The 24,795-nt window shown below is 34.5% G+C and overlaps 1 protein-coding gene across 2 annotated transcripts in view; it reads right to left on the reverse strand.

Annotated features, from left to right (window-relative positions):
* The window catches only part of LOC145674320 (uncharacterized), a 54,664-nt gene that overhangs the window by 18,285 nt on the left and 11,584 nt on the right, over nucleotides 1–24,795 (reverse strand). For both annotated transcript variants that reach the window (XM_081744222.1, XM_081744221.1), the window contains exon 2: nucleotides 17,169–17,667. In XM_081744222.1, coding sequence (XP_081600348.1) covers nucleotides 17,169–17,653 — 485 coding nt within the window. In that variant the 5' untranslated portion in view covers nucleotides 17,654–17,667. The remainder of the gene's footprint in view (nucleotides 1–17,168; nucleotides 17,668–24,795) is intronic.

Raw genomic sequence — 24,795 nt, forward strand, 5'->3', positions numbered from 1 at the left:
CTAATACATAATACTAATCATAGCTGCATTTAAGCATTGTACTGTACTACTAACAGGAATCCAGAGCGACGATTTGAAGTTAACCTACAGCATTAACATACAAAGAAATGAATTGTGAAGATAAATCCTACATAAATATAATATATTGCGGTACTCCTTAACCATATAAATCATTACGAAGGTAAACGCACAATTTATTCAGTAAAATACTGCAAATAATGTAATAATAAAAATATCAATACTAAACTTTCTCTTGCGCAAACTCAACAGAAATTTTGTCGGATCTAGCACGAAATGTGTATAAATTTTACACAAATTAAAATTATATAGAATTACAATATAAGCTATTATAATGTATAACTAGTTAAAAAAAAAACTCTGAAAGATTAGCAAAGTCTACAACAAAATGAACGAAAGAAGATCAGAAATGTAAAACCAAAGTGGTTTTCGTTCATTATAGCACACACTATATTTCCTAAAACATACCGACTGGCGATATTATTTGACAATATCACATATTTTTTTAAAATGCAAATTAAAATTTAATTTTGAAAAAAAAATTATCACCTTTAAACAAAATTACCAATAGAGATAATGTACGTATAACTTGTTTTTCTTTCATCTCAGATATAATATGGACCCCGTTTGGTCTAAAGGCTAACACGCTTGCCTTTCGTGCGCGTGATCCCGGATTCGATTCCCGGTGGGGATACAGTTGAACGAAAAAGTGGTTCGGATTCCACTATAATCAGTAGGTCCACGTTTCCTTTAGCCGTTCTGGCACACACGTGGGATGTTACACAAACAAATATCATATGTATAATATATAACTGTTTATTAAAAATATAATATAGCCTATATACCGGTACACATCTTTTACGATTGTGGTTGTGCTCTTTTGTTTCAGTTAAAGATTTTAACAAAGCAATTTCAGAAAATTTTTCGAGTTCGTTTGCGATTCAGATACATCCAAGGAGTTCAACTTATACTCAGGCTCATGATTTTTGTTGAGTACCCACGAGTTGAAAATAATTACGACCAAACACCACGACGGGCGAAAACCAAACAACAGCCTTAGTCACCTTGCAGTCCACCTCTGGGAAAGTTACAGCACAAACTCAAATCTACGCCCTATCTTATTCCTGGCAAATCTGCCGATGACACGAGCGTAATCTACGTTTGTCTTGGTGCGTATATAGTATTGCCAGGTCGCTAAGTCGATCTGCACCCATCCAGAACCGTAGCCATGTCTTCAACCTCTTTAGTGTTGAAATGATCTTTCGGTTGATGCTTTGTATAGGGTATTTTGTACGAATATACCCCCTCTTTTGCAGCGATATAATTAAATATGTAAAGAAAGAAAAGCATTATACGAGACTAGGAATACGGGGTTGGAAATTGGCTCTATTAGGTAATTTCTTAAATGTAGTTGTTAGAAACATAATATAATTATAGCTATGCTTACAACAATAAATTTATATTATACTAGCCTTCACCTAGGTAGGGCTTCGCCCCCAGACTCCCAATTTGCTCTGCATACGGCCTCACACAGTATAGTAAATGCTCCTACGTTTTACCGTGGCACAATTTTCGCGTTCTTCCTTCTACGTATCTCTCTCATATAGCATTGCATTAAGCTAAATCTCTGTCTCGAAATTCAAACACCTCGTAAGGCATTTTAGTGAACCACCCTCACCTCTTTTCCTTCTCTTCTACGTTAAGTGGCAAAAAACGCTCAAATATGTTTAATTATTTTAAATGAAAAATTAAACTACCAACTTTCATGCCTTTAACCGTAAGGGATCCCGAGATATGAGCATCCTATAATAATAATAATAATAATAATAATAATAATAATAATAATAATAATAATAATAATAATAATAATAATAATAATAATAATAATAATAGTAATAATAATAATATCAATTATAATAATATTATTAATAATAATAATAATAACCGTCCCTTTTCTTTCCTTCTAGGTAAAATATCAAAAACGCTGAAATACATATTGTATTATTTCGAATGAGAAGTCCATACACCAAATTTCATGTTTCTAACCTTCGAAGATTCTTAGATATTGATAACTAATTTTTATAATTGCAAACCACGCCCCCTTTTCTTCCCCTGCCTTTTTTCCACATTTTACTAAAGTATCAAAAAACGCTGAAACGCGTGTCAAATTATTTAAAATGAGAAATCCATGGCCACCCCTTCCCTTCGAATTTCCAATAAATCCTTCCTTAGTGATACCCTACGCCAGAAATCTTATCTACAGTCCGAATTCCAAATTTCTAGCTTGAGCGGTTTGGCCTGTGCGATCAGTTACTCACTCAGGACTTCTTTATATAACAGCTTGTGTTATTTCCCAAGAAGAGATGAAATGCCATTAAAAGTCACAATAAATCCCTGGTCCCTTCCTAATGTTTCCGTGTTTGAACCCCAAAAGTCACAGCTCTCTTCGTTGATCTAGTAGCTAGCGAACGTATCTTTGATGCATGAGGTTCTGTGATTTGATTCTCGGTGAATGAGCATAGAACTCACTATGGTGGTTCAGATCCAACTTTAAACTCTAGTTCTCATTCTGTAAAGCATCGCTTTCAACAAACGAAGTAAATACATATCAATCAATCAACCAACCGAAAAGTCTCAGATTCAGAGTGCTTTTAGGTAAGATTCTACATTTCTCTTTATTCAAGGTACAGGTACTTGAAGTTTCGGGATACGAATTCCATTTCCATATCCTTTTTCTAGGACACAATTTTAAAATATATCTTTTTAGTTCAAAGAGTGAGGCGTCTTACCCTCCTTCCTACAGCTGCAGGTCCAACGAATGAATCATATTCTCACTCCTTTGGGGCTTATAGTGACCGCCTCAAGGAACTAGGGACATAAGTATTCCCACTTCAAATTTGTCTGTATTAAGTACTACTAAGTACCACACATTTTGATTACTTTGCTAGGCGTGTCACACAGATTGAATCGGTCGGGAAAAGACCATATTTGTATTTTTCAACGATAAATGCTGGAAGTAAAATCCAGACCTTTGGGGGGGGCGGTCGCCCCCTCCGCCCCCCCCTTGGATCCGCCAGTGATCCTATTTGAGAAGAAGTTTTGTTGTAACACACAAAGAATAAGATGTGTAGGTATATAAGGTTGTCTCATTTCTGACAGCAGCTAGTTTTGCCTCCCGTAACCATTTCATCTTCCGACCATATGATCAGGTTGTCAACTAACATAACTTCAAAGATATGCATTCTCCGCATTTTTAGATGAACGATCTTATCTCATTTCCTAACTTGTTTCCCTCCCCTACAAAGTTTTTGAAGATCAGTGAGAAAGAATGGTGTGAATGGATCAGGAGAGCTTGTATGTGCACCTGTATGAGCAGGAAAATAAATCCTGCTTATGTGCTTTCCAACGCTGTCATATTTATTTGTTAAAAGTAATATTAATTAAGTATAAGAGAGAGATTAAAAATAAAAATGTTAACATGTAGTAATAGGATGTGATAACATCTCAAGAAATTTCGAACTGCAGAAGACAAATAGTTTTCATAATACTTTGGAAAGAATTTCGCTATGTTATTACATAGAGATTAATGATCTCAACTGAAAACGTTAGACACGGCCTTAAAAGCAGATCATAGTTAGTTGAGCAGCAATGTGAACTTCTTTTGATTTACCACCTGTCTTGGAAACTACAACATGTTTCTTAAACATCTCATTCCTTTTTAAAATTTTGATACGGTCACATTTCCCTAGGTCGTACGGCTTTGATGTTGTATCGCACTCTAACATAACATTCGCGGAAAGAATGTGAGAGCAAACTTCTTCACCAAGTTCTTGCTTAATTTTGTCACTGTCAGAGACAGTTTTCTTTCTGTAGTCTGCTTTGCTTCATTGCGTCATCAATGATATACTGCACAACATCAGCCAGACTAACTTCGATATTTATTTGTTCACGTATGACTTCAGCAAGTTGAGACTTTCCAGAATCTCTTACACGCCCGCTTCTATCAAATTATGAAGGAGGATACGTGCAGAGCTCTTAAGAAAACACTTCTTTCAAATCAAAACCAGTTGTTCGAGCACAGAGTACCTGGTGGCGGAATAGTAGTCAGGCTCAATTACGAAAGTTTCAGTTTCACATTTAACACCTTGAACGTACTTCATAGACTTCATAAGTTTACTTTTCTTGAAAGTATACTCAGTAACTGTTCTATGAGTCATCTTATCGATAATTACTTTTCAGACTTCTTCTGTCATATCCGGGTTCACTTCATTATCGTACGTTACTTCCATCACTATGAGAGGGTGTTATAGAACATCAAAACCATACGGCCTAGGAAAATGTGACCCTGTCAAAATGTTAAAGACGAATAAAATGTTTAAGAAACATGCTGCTATTTTTAAGACAGCTGAAAAATCAAAAGATCACATTGCTGGTCACGAAACTATGGTCTACCTTTACGATGGAAATTAAGGAGATACACTTCACAAAATGCACTTTGGAATCTTCATATCAAGAGCGACAAAATCAACAGTTCAGGAGAAACCGGAAGGACTGCCTCAGTCAGCAGATGGATGCACATTTCATATTCAACGAGTGTATCACCAGGTTCAACAGCGGATCGTACTGAAGTGATCTATGTAGCTGGGGGTGGGAACTTTGCTACGAACAGCTCACACCATTAAAAATGGCTCAATCACCAGCACCCAATTATTTATTAAAAATTGTGAAATGCAGCATAACACAAAGCGTTACTCTACAGTGCGTACGTAGAAGGCAAGGAACGATGCGTACAAATAAATGTACTCGTGGTAGATGTACAAGTTGTTGTAATTCTGTGAAAATGGACATGGATTATGATTGAGATAAAAGTGATATTATAAGTGAAGGTATATATATCTGCCATAGCTGTTTATGACACATTCACAAGTATGTTAATTAAGTTTGAAAATTTAAATTTACTTGTGTGAAACATTGCTTAGTTCATTTGCAGTTCCATATAGCAAAACTCAACACAGCAGTATACATTCGTACATGTAATTATTACTTTCAACATTTTGCATATAGGTTAAGTTGTGTAGCATATATTTACTTTAAAGTAAGTATCTTCTAACACATTGACACTCTTGAACACTGTATGGATACAATACTGTAGTGCACCATGTAAAAAGATTATTAAAGGATATTTAAAAAAACTTTTTAAAGAGTTTGCTTTCCATTGGTATAAAGAATAAGGTTGCAAATATCGAACAATCCTCAGCGTATAATGATACCAAGTACTAGGAAATGTGGCGCCCATACTGGAAAATTCACCATAGCGGACACATGCACTCTCGGAGAGCGGCAGGCTTTTCAACACTGTTTCTCTAAGGTATTTTTATGAAAAAAAAATCAACACTAAATTGTAAAATTCAATATGATCGCGGCTCAGTGCTTTTTCTACATAAATTTGTAAAGCTGTTAAGAGCCATGTTTCACTTCTATTAGCCAATTTTCCAGTTGCAACAAATGAAGAAAGCTATAACGTTGCAGAGTTGTCATACAATGGTATAATTCCTGCAGTAAAATCCGGATACAGCATGCGTATACAGCAATTAAAATTTTTCAATAATAAATCAATCAATCTATCAATAACTTCTTTGTAATTTTTCAACTTTCTTCTTCAATCCGGTGGGTGAAATAGGGATCAATGCTACATAGTTGAAATCAGCGTTATATAATCTTTACAACGATGTGTGATACTGTGTTAGTGAGGGTGGTCGCAGGGAGTTCTCATATAATGTTCATTTCCTCCATTGAAATCGGTGATACGCCCCATAAATGTTATACATATTGGGACACATTCATCGGCCCAGATCTCAGTGGCTTTTGTACGTTTTACACACAAATGTGTAAGATGTAGTAACGAATTTTTTTGTTGCGCTACTGTAGACACAGTGTTGCCAGAGATTAAATATTTTCAGAAATAATCGAGCTTTTTGTAATATCTTAAATTTCTTCTGCTTCTAGTTGGTAAGCAAAATGGGAAACAATGTTACATCGTTGCAATCTTCATTCTATAAGCTTTACAAAGATGTATTACTCATTGCTCTATCTTAATTAGGAGGGGCGTAGGAGGCACGTAAGTAAAACAAGGCGAATAGTAGTAGCGCATGGCAGCCATGTTGGAAAATTCTCCATATATTCCTTAACCCACTTCTGGGACTGGTAGACTCTTCACCATCGTTTTCCTCCATTTTTTTCCATAAGAAGTAATTAACAGAAATTGTATTGCAATTTGTTCCCGGTTCAGTTATTTTTTGACCTAACTTTCCTAGTCTACAGGGTGTCTTCACAAAGTTTGAAGACGGGTCTCAGAATAACAAATATATTATATAGTTTTGTACAGCAAACTAAAAGTGCTCGAAATATGACCCTTCGGCATCAACACACCGCTGCCGAAGTGTTTTCCATTCATGATAGGCTTCCTGAAAGTCTTCGCGCTCAAGGAAGTGAAGGGGCCTCGTCAAAGCCACCTGGACTGCTGGAATCATGTCGAATCGCTTCCTTTCAGGATTTTCTTGATTCGGAGAAACAAAATAAAGTCGCTAGGAGCAACTTCAGGGTTACAGGGTGGATATTTCAGTCTTGCCAAGACCTGAAAGGGAAACGATTCGACACGCTTCCAGCGGTCCAAGCGGCTTCGATGAAGCCCCTTCAAAGCCTTGCGCGCAAAGTCTTTCACGGAGCCTATGAACAATGGAAAACATGCTGACAGCGGTGTGTTGGTGCCCAAGGGTTATATTTCGAAGACTTTTAGTTCTTTGTACAAAAATATGTAATACATTCGTTATTCTGAGACCAGTCTTGAAACCTTGTGAACGCACCCTGTATATATATTTATTTGTGTAATTGTCTCAGACTGAAGTATGTACATCATATTTTAATAATATTGCACAACTTAATTCAATAAATAACCATTTATAAATCCAAAATATGATTTCGAACCCTGGAATCATCTGAATTTAACATTTGAACTTCCTTTGATATATTCCTTTTCTCTAAGGCAGTTTGATTAGACGCGATAATCTAGTATACGTAATAATACAATAACAACATCATAACATGTAATTAAATTTTTTAGACATATTTCCTTATTGAATTGATATTTTACTTAAATAGATTATTTGCCTGAAAATGTACTATATAAAACTTATAAGTGCAAAATGTATTTTAAAACAATATATTTCATAAAAAAGTAACAACGGAAAAAAAAACTAAGCGTATTAGCGATTGATATATATATTAGTTTAACATTTTGATTATTACATTTATTTACTAAACTTGAACGTTATTCTATTCGGAGTTAAAAGACCAAATAGAAATTGTTAGTGATACTATATAGAAGAATGTTTGAACAATTACCCTAAGTGAATTACGCGGTGAAAGAGTTCCGTAATTTTCAACACTTAAGAAATTTTATGATAATTTGTTTGTGTGATTCGGAAACTGCATTCTTAAAGAGGCACCTGTATATAAGATGATCTCAGTTTTACAACTACGCAATAATATAACACTAACATATGTACTCCCATGCGCAAAAAATATTGCGCGTATACTGTAACTCACAATTTTTCGCAATTATTCCATTTTCCATATGTTCATTGATAAAATTCAATTATTAGTACGTGGAGATAATAGAAAGCAATCCATCTAAGGAGATATTTCCAAAAAATATAATAAAATAATAAAAATATAAGCAAAAAACAAAATTATGTTCGGTTTTGTGTATACTGGCAATAATGTTTTCGAGGGAATTTTTGGAGTAGCACAGCACGATTGCAGAGGGAATAACAAGATTAGTAGGAGAACAGCTGAATCAAGGAACTGGAAGTTGGAGCAACATATTGCATTTATTGGCTTAAATCGAGGGTGTAAATTGTCTGCCAAATATAAATTAGCTTCTGTAAGCAAGATGTTATACGGAAAATATAAACAAAGAGAAAAACTGTTGTCTTAAGTTTGGAAGTGACATGCTCTATAGCCATGAGCATTTATTTCTTAAGAAAAAGATAAACAACAAAAGAAAATTTGTGTGGTCAAGTGGGTAGAGTGACGGACTAGTAATTTTTATACTGTTTTGACACCAGATCGAATCCCATCCGGTCCTGTTCAATTTTTTTTTCTTTACAAAACATTGTAGAAAGTGTATAATTTTTAAGTTAATAAGAAACGAAATAATATAATAATGAAATAACTTTTTGTTTTCCTGATGACGTATTTATTCAGAATTAGTTTACTATTTATTACTAATAGCGATTGTTTTTAGTTTATGGTATGGTATGCTTAACCGTTCCCTCTCCGTTTTTACACAGCTTCAACTCACTGCGAGTGTCTGTGAGTCAGGAACAGGAAAAAACAAAACAAGAGCAACCTGCAGCTTTACACACAGCGTGAGGAACACAGTCACAGCGATAGCTCGTTGTCATGAAGAAAAAAACTGTTCTAGTGTTTCTGTGTGTGTGTTTCTTTTTAAAGTATTGACTCTGTCTCTCTCTCCTTTTGTTTCATATCCACAAGTGCAAGAAATGCAAGTCTGTGTGAAAAAAAATAATCAAGAGTGCTTTCTTTAAACAAAACTAAATTTTACAGCTCTCTTTGTGAGGAACGCGAATGCTTCCAAAAGATGCCATGAATATTACCTATAATCGTACCGAATTATACAGTAGCGTGAAAAACTGATAATAAAATTATGTAACATGCATAAGCTTTTTTTTTTTTTTAGAGTAACCACACATTAAACATAACAAATTAAATTTTTGGGATTACGAATTATCACATTACGTGTCGGTGTAGGCCTATTCGTTTTCACATTCGAGCGACGAAAAAAGAAAGTGATAGTTATAAAAACCGAATACCAGATTTCAATAAATTCAAGTTACATGGCTCCTACATAGCGAAAAAAATGATTTTTCGATGTCTGTCCATCTATTTGTCTCTCGGTTCGTCACGCTTTTACACGCACTCAAATAGAGGCCATACTGTTCAACGTATCTGCACCGAATTCTAGACATAACGTTTTAGTAACATAATATCTTTCGAATTTTATGTCCTTCGACACTTAAAAGGAAGGGTAATTTACTGAAGGATTAAAATTTAAAATAATTCTATTTTCTGAAATAAAAAAAAGCTGTGACGATTTTATTTACTTTTGATAAATATATATTTTATTAACAAATCTCCACCACATATGAATAATTTTTCTGAAAAAATATATATGGTGTAATTTACTGTATGGTATGCGTTCTTTTTGCACAATTTTCTCAACCACATTTCATAAATAAACGTATCATTAATTACCTAACAATATGTGAACTCGTTGGAAGGAGTAGCTTAATCTTAGGGTGAGCTTTCCCCCGATGGTTTTCCCATTAACGCCTCAGGCAATTTTGTTCATATTTCGTAAAAAAATATTTCATTAATAAATTAACATAGAGCATAAATAGTTTATTCCGATAACATACAGAAGAAGTGGTTTTCTCAAGGGTTGATTTTTTTGGACAATTGTCTCAGTTATTACTGAAATTTGTATTTTTACTGAAATTTGTTCTAATTTCAGTAAAAATATTTTCTGTAATAATCTTACAATATGGTATAACTCGCTTGTTCCGAAAAGAAAAATCCAAAAGAGATAGTTTACTTTGATAGTGAAATTTTTCCCGACGATTTGCTTAAAAATTACTTGATATACTGTCAAAATTACAGATAGAAGAGTTTACCTTTGGGGGTAAGCTTTTCCCGATGACCTTCCTAAAAACAACTCAGGAGATGTTTGTTGTTCATATTTTATAAATACGTATTACATAAATAACCTAGCTATATGGTATAATTCCCTCACCCGGAAAATCTAGAAATGGTATATTACTTTTGACAGTAAGTTTTACCCTGCGATTTTCTCAAGAACGACTCAGGTGATTGTGTTCGTATTTCATAAATAAATGTTTTATGAAAACACTAACAATATAGCATAGCTCGTTTATACTGAAAAGATCCACAAGGGATAATTTATTCTTGGGGGTGACTTTTTGCATAATTTTCTCAGAAATTACTCAGACGCTTTTGCTTATAGTTCACATACAATTATATCCTTTATAATTCTAATATATGGATCAAGTTATTTCTAACGGAAATATGACCAATGGGTACTTTACTTTTGGGCCTGAAGTTTCTTCTAGCAAAGTTTTCCAAAACATTATTGTATTCGCAATTTCCCAAATAAATGTATCAATAACAGTTGCAGCCTAACATAAGCCAGTGTAAAATATTCGAGCGAGAAAGTACAGTGCGTTTACTCCGTACCCTTTCTTAAATATATTTTTAAATGTTACACCTAATCACAATTTTCCGAACAAAATCGAAACTTCTTTTTAAATGTGCCTTGTTGTGGTCAAATGGTTCAAGTGCATTGGTTCTGGATTAGATTTCCAGTGAGAGCTAGTGTTTCTTCATCCAAGAGATGTGACACGTCGGTGCAAAGAAGAAAGTGTTTAAATAAGCCTAACCAAGCTAATCAACAAAAGAAATAATACAATGTTACGAAATTATCGTAGAAACGTTGTTAATATTAGGTAGGTTCGACTGGAATGCCCAAACAATTGTCAATTCCAAAGGTCTTTGTTTTCGTCCGGCGGGAGCTCATGTGGTTCGGATTTCACGTTAATCAGTAGGTCCACGTCTCATATAGCCTTGCTGCTGAAAGGGACGATAAACTCAAAATCGCATCACACATCTTTGTTTTCGCCTTTGTTTTAGCTCATAAATGTCTCTGTTCATAAGCTCCTTAGTGGTTAGCGTACGCGCATTTGGTGTGGAAGACCCGGCTTCGATTCCCGGCGAGAGCTCACGTGGTTCGGAGTCCACGTTAATCAGTAGGCCGACGTCTCATATAGCTTCGTTGCTGAACGAGACGTTAAACTCAAACTCAATGTCTTTATTCATAAATGTCTTTGTGTATGGTTTTTCATATACGTGGCATGGACATTAAATTTTGATTTCTACGCCATATGTATCTAATTACATACACACCTATAGAACGAACACAACAAACTTGGAATATCTACATTGTTTGCGTATGGAAAATAATCACGCTCTACTGTACAGGACAGCCGTGTGTATGGAATTCCATACACATGGCAATCAACGTATTAAGAAATGTATAATAATAAGAATTATTATTATTATTATTATTATTATTATTATTATTATTATTATTATTAATAATAATAATAATAATAATAATAATAATAATAAACAGAAAACGATACGATCACTTACATAATTTATAAATATAAGTTAACATTTAATAAGCATATAACTGCAATGGAATTAAGTTGTTTTCCTCTCTCCCTGAACGCTACAGCCCTTATTGTTCTAAGGCGTAGAAGAGAACTTGTGGCACCCACGATTTGGGGCGGTGTGTGGTCACAACTTGGTATCCCTTTGTTGTTAGTCCTAGCTTTCTAGACGGATGCAGTTATTACCGGTAGAATATACAAGCAAATAGACTTTTGTATTACTATTAAAGTAAATAATTACACTCATTCCTTCAATGTGATACTTGTGGTTGCTTAACCGTATACAGACAGCTGATCCATTGAAAAATCGTTAATAATAATAATAATAATAATAATAATAATAATAATAATAATAATAATAATAATAATAATAATAATAATAATAATAATAATAATAAATAACAGGAACTCGACAAATATTCTTGCAAATAATAGGAAAAAGTTTGCGTCACACTGTTCACTTTGCTGGACACACCAGTGTGGCGCGTTATACCGATTGTGGCACACTGGAATATAGGGTATGTTTTTTTTTTTTTTTTTTAACTATTCCAACTGCTTCAATTGAAATGGGTCTATAATAATAAGAGAATGCATTTAGTCTTCTTACCCTTCAATTTAGAAATAAGGTTCGCGAGAATTTCATAAAAGAATAATATACTCAGAATTGTATATAGTAGTTTGTTTTATTCGAAATTACATACTTCCTGCAACTGTTTTTTGATTGAAATGATTTGAAATGAAATTTTTAAGTTTTACGTCCCACGATTATGCCGGATAGGCTAAAGGAGACAGTGGTGATAAGAAATGAATGAAATGGTGGAATGAAAAAAGTGGGATAAAACGGGAGAACCTCGAGAAAACCCACACACACAGTGTTTGTCCAGCACAAGGTTCACTTGGCGCGAGCATAGATCGAACCAAAGACTCCATGCACCAAAGGTGAACGCTCTACCACTGAAACACCGTGGTCTCTGAAATTACTTATGGAACTACCGAGAACTATGCTGTAATATTTGAATGTGCTTCAAGTTTACAATAATTAGTTTAGTTAAATTCATTATTAACAATTAAATAATTTCATTCATTATTAACAGGTAAATGCTGCTGATGCAAAGACTTAAATCTAGCGATACCGCGAGCGTAAGTATTAAACAGAGGGATTTTAAAGGGCACCCTGAGCTGGGGGCCCTGGGCTCCATTGGCTCCGCCCTTAATCCGCTAATGCCTATAGATTATAAATTAAAGGGGACGGGCCGGGTCCGTTCTAAAAATTCCGGCCCGTGCAGACCTCTAGCTCCTGTGTATATGCTATCTGAAAATACAGTAGAGTTTCGCTTATCCGACATAAAACAGGCAGGCAGAACGCCGGATAATATGGATGTGTTAAGGAAAGACCTATAAAAAGTCAAACTATGATATAATTTTACACATTACGCATCTAATTATCATCTTTGCAAGAAACAAATATAATGCATTGACTCAGTGACGTATCCAGCGTGAGGTCCTGGAAGCTGTCCCTTACCAAACCTCAAGCACTTTTTAATAAACCTACTTTTTCCCTTTTGAGTTTTTTTTTTTTTTTTATTTATGTCAGATTACTTTGAGTCAGTGTCCAAACTGTGGACAATGCGTTGTTGTTATAATTCTAACAAGTAACACTTCCCAAGTGTAACACTCCGATTTGGATAAAATTTGGCAGGTAGATACTATACATAAAATAAACAAATAAGTGCTTTTTTATTTTTTTTTTGCTGAAAAAAGGGTTTTAGGGGGCAAAAGCCCTCACCCAAAATTTGAAAGTTGACGCTCGAAAGGCAAAAACAAGTGGACCAAAGTGAACGAAATCGTGAACAGATATTGCGGACATAAAATTAGAGAATACGTGTTTTGTATTTTCCTGGAAAAAATGGTTAGGTGGGGCACAGATCCCTCCAAACCTTTGATCATGAAATATCAAAAGTGCTAATAACAGTATGTCAGAAGTGCCTAAATTTACATGAAGAATTGGAACAAAACTTTGTGTTAGGACAATATGCAAAAAATAAACAAATTCGGCTTTTTTATTTCCTGCGAAAAAACGGTTTTAGAGGACAAAAGGTCCCCCGCATGAATTTTGAAATTTGACGCAAGAAAGGGAAGAAAAAATGTACCGAACTGAATGAAATTGTTCACAAATGTTGTAGAGGTAAGATGAGGAAATACGTGCTTCGTATTTTCCTGAAAAGAGAAAAAAAACCTTTTGAGTGGACCGAGGCGTTGAGTGTCGGAAGGACTGGACCGAAGCGAATGAAATTGTCTGTAGATATTGGATATGAAAAATAAAGCCTCTCGTGTTTCACAAGTGTCTCCATCAGATTTCTTCAAATTTGGCAGATCAACAACAAGCACAAACAGTATAGCGTATTTTGTAGTATTTTACGAGGCAACTTTAACCCTTACAATGTTTTTCCGCATAAACAAACACACGTGCCGATTAATTTCCTGTTTGCTGTTGATGTGCCAAAATTGATAGGGACATCATTAAAACACGAAAGTCCTTATTTTACATACAGTCTATACAATATCTACACACAATTTCATTTGCTTCGGTCCACTCCTTCCTGCACTTTTACGGTAATATTAACTTTTTTTGGAGGGGCTCTAGGCCCCAACACTGTTTTTTCATACAAATTAAAATGCATTCCATTTATTGTTTTGCAAATTGTCCCTATACGAAGTTTCGTTGCAATTCTCCATACTCTTTAGGAACTTCTGACGTATACATACTTATTTGCACTTTTGATATTTCCTAATCAACAGCTTAGAAGGTCCGTGCCCCACTCAATCGCTTTTTTTCAGGAAAATACGAAACACAATTACCTCAATTTACGTCTAGAATATCTGTGCACGATTTCAAAATTTTGGGTGGGGAATTCTGCCCCCTAAAACCAATTTTTCGCAGAAAATAAACCCGTATTCTTTTTTTTTTTTTTTTTTTTTTTTTGCGTATTGTCCCTACGCAATGTGTCGTTCCAATTCTTCATGTCCTTTAAGCACTTCTTACATACTGTTATTAGCACTTTTGATATTTCACGATAAAAGTTTTGGAGGGGTCTGTGTCCCACCGAAACGTTTTTTTTTTTTTTTTTTTTTCAGGAAAATACGGAACCCATATTTCCTCATTTTTCGTCAACAATATCTGTGCACAATTTCATTCATTTCGGTTCACTTCTTCTTGCCTTTCGGGCGTCAACTTTCATCATTTTGGATGGGGGATTTTGTCCCTTAAAACAGGCATTCGTTTAGTTTTTGCGTATTGTCCATACACAATGTGTCATCGGAATTCTTCGTCCTTTACACACATCAGACATATTGTTACTAGCACTTTTGATATTTCATGATCAAAGGTTTGGAGGGGTCTGCGTCCCACCTAACCGTTTTTTCCAGGAAAATACAAAACACGTATTCCTTCATTTTACGTCTGCCATATCTGTGCACAATTTCGTACACTTTGGTCCACTTGTTTTTGTCTTTCGGGCGTCAACTTTCAAAATTTTGGGTGAGTGCTTTTGCCCCCGTAAAACAGTTTTTCCGCAGAAAATAAAAAAAACATGTATTCGTTTATTTTATGTGTAGTATCTGCCTGTCAAATTTTATCAAAATCGGAGTGTTACACTTGGGAAGTGTTACTTGTAAGAATATACCGTAATGCCATTGATACCAGGTGGAATTAAAGAACACTTTTAAATGGGATTACAATTTCGTTTCCGGTCTGTTTATAACATTACTGTATTAGAACGATACACTCATTGCCATTTGCTATTTTTTTTATGTGATATACGTAGCAAACAGTTTTCCTTACATGTCTCTAGAAAATATTTTTTGATTTCGTGTGAGTTAGAATTAAGTTTGACCGGTTCATAAATGACAAGTAAGAAACGTTTAAGAGAAATACAGAACTGTTGCATTATTATTATTATTATTATTATTATTATTATTATTATTATTATTATTATTATTATTATTATTATTATTATTATTATTATTATTGATATTTTGGAAACATTAGAATTACGTGCTTACGAGGATTCGTGTCGGGTCCCCTCCGAAAAGAAAAGCTGGATATGTGCCTGCACTGAATGATAGACGTATGAGTCCAGGTATAGACGAGCGTGCTAGGCGATCGAGTCCGGAGCATCAGAAACAGACTAAGACCACAACTTGCAGTTCTTCTTGCCGATTGATGCTGCTTTTTACCTGCTATGATATGTCGGATAATAATGTGAAATAAACGAAGGTCAAGACCATGGCGTATTGGTGTTCCATGCACCTAAACCTGTAAAATATTTGTGCCGAAAACATCTTTCACTCACTAGCTAAATTTGAGGGTATGATCGCTCATCTTGCCTTATAAAGTATAGTCTTATAAAGAATATATATAGCATAATAAAAACCTAAAGACCAAATTCAATGATTATCTATAGTTTTATTTTTTAATAACGGGAAACTTGTTTATTTCATCACGATAAATCATGTTTGATACTAAGATATATATTTTTCATACTTTATTGGAGATTTTTTTTTTCAAGAAAAGAGGATGATAAAGGAAGCTATACAACACCATAAACTGAAAGCAATCGATATTACTAATAGTACACTAATTCTAAATAAATACGTCATCAGAGGAAACAAAAAGTTATTTCCTAGTTGTATTGTTTCAGTTTTATTAACATAAAAATTATACACTTTCTACAATGTTTTGTAAAGAAAAAAAAATTGAACAGGACCGGATGGGATTCGATCTGGTGTCAAAACAGTATAAGAATTACTAGTCCGTTACTCTACCCACTTGACCACACAAATTTTCTTTTGTTGCTTGTTTTTTTCTTAAGAAATAAATGCTCATGGCTATAGAGCATGTCACTTCCAAACTTAAGACAACAGTTTTTCTCTTTGTTTATATTTTCCGTATAACATCTTGCTTACAGAAGCTAATTTATATTTGGCAGACAATTTACACCCTAGATTTAAGCCAATAAATGCAATATGTTGCTCCAATTTCCAGTTCCTTGATTCAGCTGTTCTCCTACTAATCTTGTTATTCCCTCTGCAATCGTGCTGTGCTACTCCAAAAATTCCCTCGAAAACATTATTGCCAGTATACACAAAACCGAACATAATTTTGTTTTTTGCTTATATTTTTATTATTTTATTATATTTTTTGGAAATATCTCCTTAGATGGATTGCTTTCTATTATCTCCACGTACTAATAACTGAATTTTACCAATAAACATATGGAAAATGGAATAATTGCGAAAAATTGTGAGTTACAGTATACGCGCAATATTTTTTGCGCATGGGAGTACTTTGGGCTATAAAATATTTTGTGAATTAGAGGAAAAGTGTACAACTGAGACAATGTAGCATTTTGCCAGTTTATTACAACATGTATTAGTGAATTTTCCCTTAATAAAATAAATATACTTTCTACAATAATTTAAGAGTATCCGTATTAAAACTAGTAATATTCTACAGTATTTTATATTATGTTACTGTTAAATGATCGTTCCACTTAGCTACCGCATGGTTGTAGGAAGCGTTTCCTGTCACACTAGCCTACAGCATGTTGGTGGCCACTGCTATCATTCAAGGCTTGAAGCAAAGAAGTGAATCTTAGTAACTTAAATCAAAATTCATTTCAGGTAAGGTCACTCGAACTGTCCAACCTTTAAAAGATTAGGCAATACATTGTATCTTCTCTTAGTTTGCTCTAAAGTATTCAAAGTGTTTATAATATATATGTATGCATACTCTAAAGAAAATAACACATTTGATCATACCTGAGTTTCTCAGCACCGCTACCTACTTCTAGACAATCATTTTGGTCAATATTCTCTTCGCTCTGGCCTTCATTGGTGCCAGATATGTCGCTGCTTGATTCTTCCAAAGTGTCTGTAGAATTGGTGATTTTTTGTTTCCTGTTACTGTGAAATCCTTTCGCAATTATATCAGACACTGGTAAACGCTTGACCAAACATACTGCTTCTGACGTTAATTTCCAATCTCTTACTGTTTCATGCTCAGTACCTTCTGAACTAGGTATTGAAGTTTCTCTTAACATGAACAGTGTAACGTCATTATCACTCTCCGTTCCACTTTCTTCCTCACCACCTTCCAAATTTAATACAGATGTTGCAAGAGGATCTTTGCATTCAAACTCGCTAGGACTGCTATTACAAAGTTTATAATTGCATTCTTCGAAAGACTCATTTTTTACCTCCACTTCAATTTCAGTGCAGTCATAGTTCAAACAACTAAAAGCCATTTCGTTAGTCAATTCTGAAAGGAGTAGCAAACATAGTAAAATTAATTAAAGATGAAATTATATCCAACCAAGCAAGAACTAAAAGAATGCAAAGCAGTTTCTCAATTTCAAAAAAAAAAAAAAAAAAAACCCTCAAGATCTGGATTAAATTTGAATGATAGTATACCTTAATATATTTGTTAATGCGTGAAATATTAGGTTGTGCAGTTTTTAAGTTCCCGAGTTATAACTTTTAATTTTCTAAATTGTTAGATGTAAGAAAAGCTTAATTACTAGTTTAAATAGCGAGTAAAAGTCAATCTTAGACACAAAACATACTAATGAAGAACGACTTTTTACGACTATGGGTATTTCACTTGTAACATAGTAAAATAGCTAGCCTCGCTCGTTCACTCGTTGCTATGACGTTACCGAGGTCAAAGTCTTCTTGATTTTGGAAGGGGTATCTTGGAGGACACCTTTAACCAACAATCGTTGTAGGAAAGAGAATTGGGTTGGACACATCTTGCGAGGAAATTGTCTTGCTCATACCGTCATAGAGGGAAAGATGGAAGGGAAGTGAAAAGTAAGAACCACACAAGTGATAGATAATTTGAAAATAGAAGAAAATATTGGGAGTTAAAACAGGAAGATCGAGAAACATCAAAGAAACATTTCCAGGACCGAACCTAAGAAAGAGAAAATGATTAGTCCCAGGACTTGCCAACAGGCAGAATACTTAATAATAACAATAATCTTAGTCTACTAGTAAATTTTGGGAGGGAAGCATAGATCTAAGGCATTAGCATGGCATTATAGGAGTTGTGTATCTGCACCTATGCTAATTAAATCTTATACATATGGTGCAGTTTAAGCTTTTTCATATTTATTAAATTTTTCCTTCCGTGTTAGGTTTAAATTGAGTGATTGTAATTGCAAATGATAGGAAGTGTTCCATATACAAAAATGTTCGCAAAACATAGTAAAAGATAACAAGATGATAAGCAAATAAACAAAATTAAGCTCGAAGAAGCCTATCCTGCCAATGGACATTTCCTTTTTGACCAAAAGTTGTAATTTAAAGATATCGTGGCGTAGAACTAGTCTTCAATATACCACAGAACAAAAATATCAGATAAATATTTCTTTGTTAAGAAGATACAACGCTTTAAAACATGCAAAAATGAGCTGATTACGTCAGGGCAACAAAAAGAGAGGTTTTGGCCTGATGTCACAGATCAGTATGTCTCTGTGACACGCATTGAAAGCTCCAGGGATCTTTTCATATTGCAGTTTCTTCCTGTAAACTACAAATACATTTACTGAAATAGTGAATGGAAAAGTGGCAAAATAAGAAATACTGTATAGAAGAATAAAATTTAATAAGACATATTTTCTTAGTTTAAAATACAATAAAGGTCATTTTTAATGTTCTACAACAAATATTTTCGATGCTTGTACACTTATGCAGGGCTACTTTATTGTTGTATTACACCAATAGCATTAGGAATCTAAGTAACTATAGCAGTTCAAATTGAGAATATCTAGGCCACTACATTGTAGCTTTTCTCTATTTTTGAATTTTTTTTCGTGAATCTCCATGCTATTATACTACGGCTATAAATAAGCACTTTCTACACCAAAGAGCTCTCAACCCCTTAGAAAGTTACCGTATCCGCACATTTTCCTTCATCCAAAAGTATTGCTACAACTTCTCTTATTTTAATGTCATAAGAACCGTATTATATAAAGGTTTATTTTTACAACATTTATTTATAGGAAATGCTTTCGTTGTCATCGCCGTGGTTTGAAACTGAAGAAAGCTGTAGCGAATAGAGGGAGACAGATGGTTAAGCTGTCGAAATAGCATCATAAGTTTATAATATAATATTGTTAGTATTTACAGGAAATGTGATCAATTTTTTTTTCTTGTGACCTAGGTGCCGGTTCTCAAACCTAGGCATCATAATAATACGATTTCATACATGGGCCTAAGTAATTTTGTTTTGCATTTAAATTATTTAAGAGCTATACTCGTATTTCCAATCGCTTTGACTGCCTACCGTTCGGGATTTTTCGAGAATGAATAACAGGAACATTGACAGAAATTCATTATGTATTACATGCGTTGTTACTTTGAAACTTTAACATTTCTTTTCAATAACTTCATACGAAATAGTGCTCTAAGTACGAACACGGATTTTACTTATACTCTTTTTCTCGTCAGCTCTGAGGTGATTAATGTATGGTATATGGTGATAAATTTCAAAAGATTATATCATGGAAGTATTGCGTTTTCTGTTTTCCGAGATCAGCAACGAAAAAAAAAAAGATCATAAAAGCAAACAATTTAAGAATCTTGCCTTTTGTTAAGTTTCGTCCGTGTAGACAGATTTCTCTTATATTACATCACTCTCTGGAACAGAATGTTGTGTTTATTACAAGTCATGATATATCACAAATATTGATCATCAAAGAACACGGTGGAGAAACGAGTTGAGCGCTCACCCCTAGTGTAAGGGGTCCCTGTTTAAAACCTAATCCATATGAGTTTGTGGTGGACAACATCGTGTCCGTGGATTTACTCGCGATTCTGACATTTCGTCCCACATGACTATTTCAATGATTTTTTTTTATATCATTCACCTGCATTAATCATCCGTCTCCCTTTCCCTATAGGACATATTCGTGGAAAAGTAGAGATTTCATTTGATTTTATTCAGTAATAAGCAAATTGTAACCAGTTTGTCATCATTACTTTGCTACCATATCTGTTGTTGGATTAAATGGTAACTCATTTGTCCACAACACCTCAGTCGATTTATAAATGTTTACATGGACTAGTATAAACAATTTACAAGTATGTTGCATGGGCTAAAGAAAACGACAGCAAGCGCGAAGATATTATGATGAAATAATATTGTTAATGCGTAAAGTGGTTCATTAATAGCACTGAGTAATTCTCACAAGGCTCTGGGCATGATTATTATCTTAAGTTTGTTCGTCATTGTGCTCAACTTACAAGGAAAGGACATTAACCTGTCAACGAGACTTCCTAATCAAACCTAGACCATTCGATAAACGTAACAAAGATATGCTCATGCAGAAAAAAATAGGTGCTATGGACAACGGAGTAAGTCCCTGGGGCCCGTTGACCCTATCAGTATAAAGAAAATCGTAGACTCGCAGAGAAATAGCTATTGCATGAACACTGTTCATTGGAAACTCACGTTTTGTAGTTTATTCTCCTCAGCATGAAACAAGCTTTCCAGAGTGATATGTATTGGGGGCCCTACGTACTTGAACAGGCAAAACTGGGAGAATGTCAGGGAAAAAAACCCTCCCCTCAAGTTTGGACCCCTCTGGAGAAGCCCCGGGTAAAAACACACAATTCAAATGTATCTCAAAAATAGTATAGGGTATAAGAAATGACTGTACTAAGTTTTGTATTGATAGACGGAATATATATGAGGGAAAAGTTTGTACACCAATACACGTTCTCCCCTCATACCTATTCTGTCTAGCAATACAAAACTTAGAACACACATTTCTTATAACCTATAGTATTTTCCGAAATGCATTTGGATGGTGCACTTTTACCCGGCGCCACTCCAGAGGGGTACAAAGTTGATGGGAAGGATTTCTGGAGGGAAGTTTTCCGACATTCTTCCAGTTTTGCCTATTCAACTACGTTAGGGACCCCAATACATAGCACTTCTGAAAAGCTTGTTTCATGCTGAAGAGAAAGAACTATAAACCATGATTTCCCAATGAACAGTGTTGATGCAATAGCTATTTCACTGCGAGTCTAGGATTTTCTTTATACTAACAGAACCAATGGGCTCCAGGGACTTACTCCGTTGTTCATGGGGTATATATTTTTTTTTTGGTGTATGAACATATCTTTGTTATGTTTATCAAACGGACTAGATTTGATTAGGAAGTCTCGTTGACAGGTTCATGTCCTTTCCTTGTTAGTAAAGAATTATGTTATTTGTACTTGGGAAATGTTCTTTTATGTGTTAATTTCCTCAGACGTCTTCTGAACGCATAACTACGAATCCACGACGAACTTGTAGAAAAGAAATTAACACTCTAGAATCAATTCACTGTGCTTTCAAATTGTTGATTTTTTCTTAAGAATGAATAAAATTCGCTTCGTAAGGTCGGTCGGTGATCCCAAACATGAGAACATTAATTAGTTTATTACCTTAGACTATAAACAATGTAAGCAATATTGCAAATTAGTACACTACAACTTTGTGCTGAGGGATTCAACTATATTCAAATAACTAATACTAAATAGACAAATACCTTTCTTTTTAGAGAAGCCTTAAATTTTGTTACTTTTCTTATTCATTTTGTTATTAGTAACGTCGTACACATTAAAAAAACCTTTGTTCGTAATTTTCGCTAAGCAGTTTCCCTACTGACAAGTAAACCTTACGTTTGGGTGAATCGAGTTGCTGACTGAGACACATATGGGAAAGTAGTACTAAATGTGGTCAGTATTTCAGTGAAGTTTTAGGTGCGAAGCTCCAGGGGTTTAGGAGATACAGCTACCAGAACATCACATGGAAGTACAGAATAGTCTTCATACAGTTGGAGGTAAAAGCACTGTAAGACCTCTTGTAACGACAAAAGGTGAATAACAAATATATGGGTACATATTGGGATTTGGGGGAAGTCATATAGTAAGGGTATACCTGACGGCGGCCATCTTGAAATCCGCCATTTTGAATTAAGGTTAAGTTTTTAAAATAAAAATAGGGTCATGTGATACATGATTTAAGGCGCAAATTCATTCAGAAGAACAATGGTGACGTTAATTTTGATTTACGCGCAATTGGTAAAAAGTTACAGGGAAATTAAATATTATTGCAGTATATGTATTAATCCTTTACCCCACCTTGTAAATTTTGTGTTAATGATAATAATTAAATAAAAAGCAGGTGGATAAATATTAGGTCTATGGTAAAAGTTGCCTTGATGGCGGCCATATTCAAATCCGCCATTTTGAATCAGACAAAAGTTTTAAACAAAACGCATAACAGTGACACCTTATTAATAGCAAATTTTACCATAACTCCAACGGTATAACCATTTTTGCTTTATCATTAACCAGCATTTGTTATCGCATAAACAAGTTGCTAATTTAAGGGAAAATGACCAAAGTGGAATTGAGTCATAATTGAACTTGGGTCTTTCTTCCAGAAAGTCCTCAATTAGTACAATCAGTATGTAGTTCAGAAAAGAGTGCATGACTTGCACAAATGCTCTGCTCACAGTAAGCACACCTGACAAAGGCAATCGAGTTACACTTGACACATTTGTCGTTAACAATTTCGTCAAAGCAGTAGTCGTAAGGAGAGATCCATTTAATTTTGTGCTGGTTAATGATAAAGCAAAAATGGTTATACCGTTGGAGTTATGGTAAAAATTTGCTATTAATAAGGTGTCACTGTTATGCGGTTGTTTAAAACTGTTGTCTGATTCAAAATGGCGGATTTGAATATGGTCGCCATCAAGGCAACTCTTACCATACACCTAATATTTATTCACCTGCTTTTTATTTAATTATTATCATTAACACAAAATTTACAAGGTGGGGTAAAGGACTAATACATATGCTGCAATAATATTTAATTTCCCTGTAACTTTTTACCAATTGTGCGTAAATCAAAATTAACGTCACCATTGTTCTTCTGATTGAATTTGCGCCTTAAATCATGTATCACATGACCCTATTCCTATTTTAAAAACTTAACCTTAATTCAAAATGGCGGATTTCAAGATGGCCGCCGTCAGGTATATCCTTACTATATGACTTCTCCCTAGTCCTAATATGTACCCATATATTTGTTATTCACCTTTTGTCGTTACAAGAGGTCTTACAGAGCTTTTACCTCCAACTGTATGAAGACTATTCTGTACTTCCATGTGATGTTCTGGTAGCTGTATCTCCTAAACCCCTGAAGCTTCGCACCTAAAACTTCACTGAAATACTGACCACATTTAGTACTACTTTCTCATATGTGTCTCAGTCAGCAACTCGATTCACCCAAACGTAAGGTTTACTTGTGAGCAGCGCAGACAGTTTCCCATGACGTACAAACATGGTGATCATTGTTTTAAGCGCACGAGTAGCAAACCGGAATTCAATCGCAGATTTCGACTAGCTAGAATTATCGCATAAGCAAAAGGAAGTATTCTCCGTAATCAGCTAGCTCTTAAGCTTTTGAGAGCAATAAAAGAATCACCGGAAATGTTCATTATGCTTACGAGGAACAATCAGCTGGGTAAGGAGAGTAAAATGTTGAAACTATGTGTTTAATCCTAGTCTCTAGAGTGTTTGCCATATTCTGTAACCAAGATTTCGTAAGCAAATATAGAAAGAAAAAAAAACTCCTTTTCTTCAGGCTGGAAGAGACGGCTAGAAATGTTCAATCAAGCAAAGTATGGTATAAACTAGAAAGTTCATTCAATGTAATCCTCGTGGAGGAGTGCGTGCAGTGACATACTACAAACTCGCCAAGCGTTTTGATACCGGATCATTTTTTTTTTTTTTTTTTGCATTTATTTTGAAATAGAAAAATACCTCTAAAATTTTCACGATCATAGAAACTGAAACACCGTAACTAGAAAGTAACTTATTAAAAGTTTTCCTTTAATCTTCATATCAACTGAATAGTAGAGTGCTAACGGTAATAGCAGTTACATACTTGCTCCTCTTTCTTTCCCTTCGTTGTACAGCAGGCAGATAGAAATCAAACGGTACATACATGTTCCAGTCTACTACCAGGAATGAAATAGGAAACGTTGTTGTTATTAAAAAAGCTTATAGCAAATTATTGTAGCAGAGCTATTGAACTATTCAACATGTTAAAAACATGTTTTCTTTGTGATAGGATACTAAGCTAGGAATCCGATCACGCCCACAAGTTTGGCTACAGAGAACTTTAAAAAAATAAATTCTTTAAGTTGAAATACGTGAAATACGATTATTTTGAAATATATATATATATATATTGTACGTATGAATCCATACAATTCTAAAACAGATAAAAGAGTAAAATACTGAGATTAAAAGACAAGAACGAAAAGCAGCAGTCACCCTTTCTTTTCTAGGGTGACAAACACATTAACAATATTTCATTATATTT

Source organism: Thermobia domestica, chromosome 17 (assembly GCF_964235325.1).
Source record: "Thermobia domestica chromosome 17, izTheDome1.hap1.1, whole genome shotgun sequence".
Lineage (NCBI taxonomy): Eukaryota > Metazoa > Arthropoda > Insecta > Zygentoma > Lepismatidae > Thermobia > Thermobia domestica.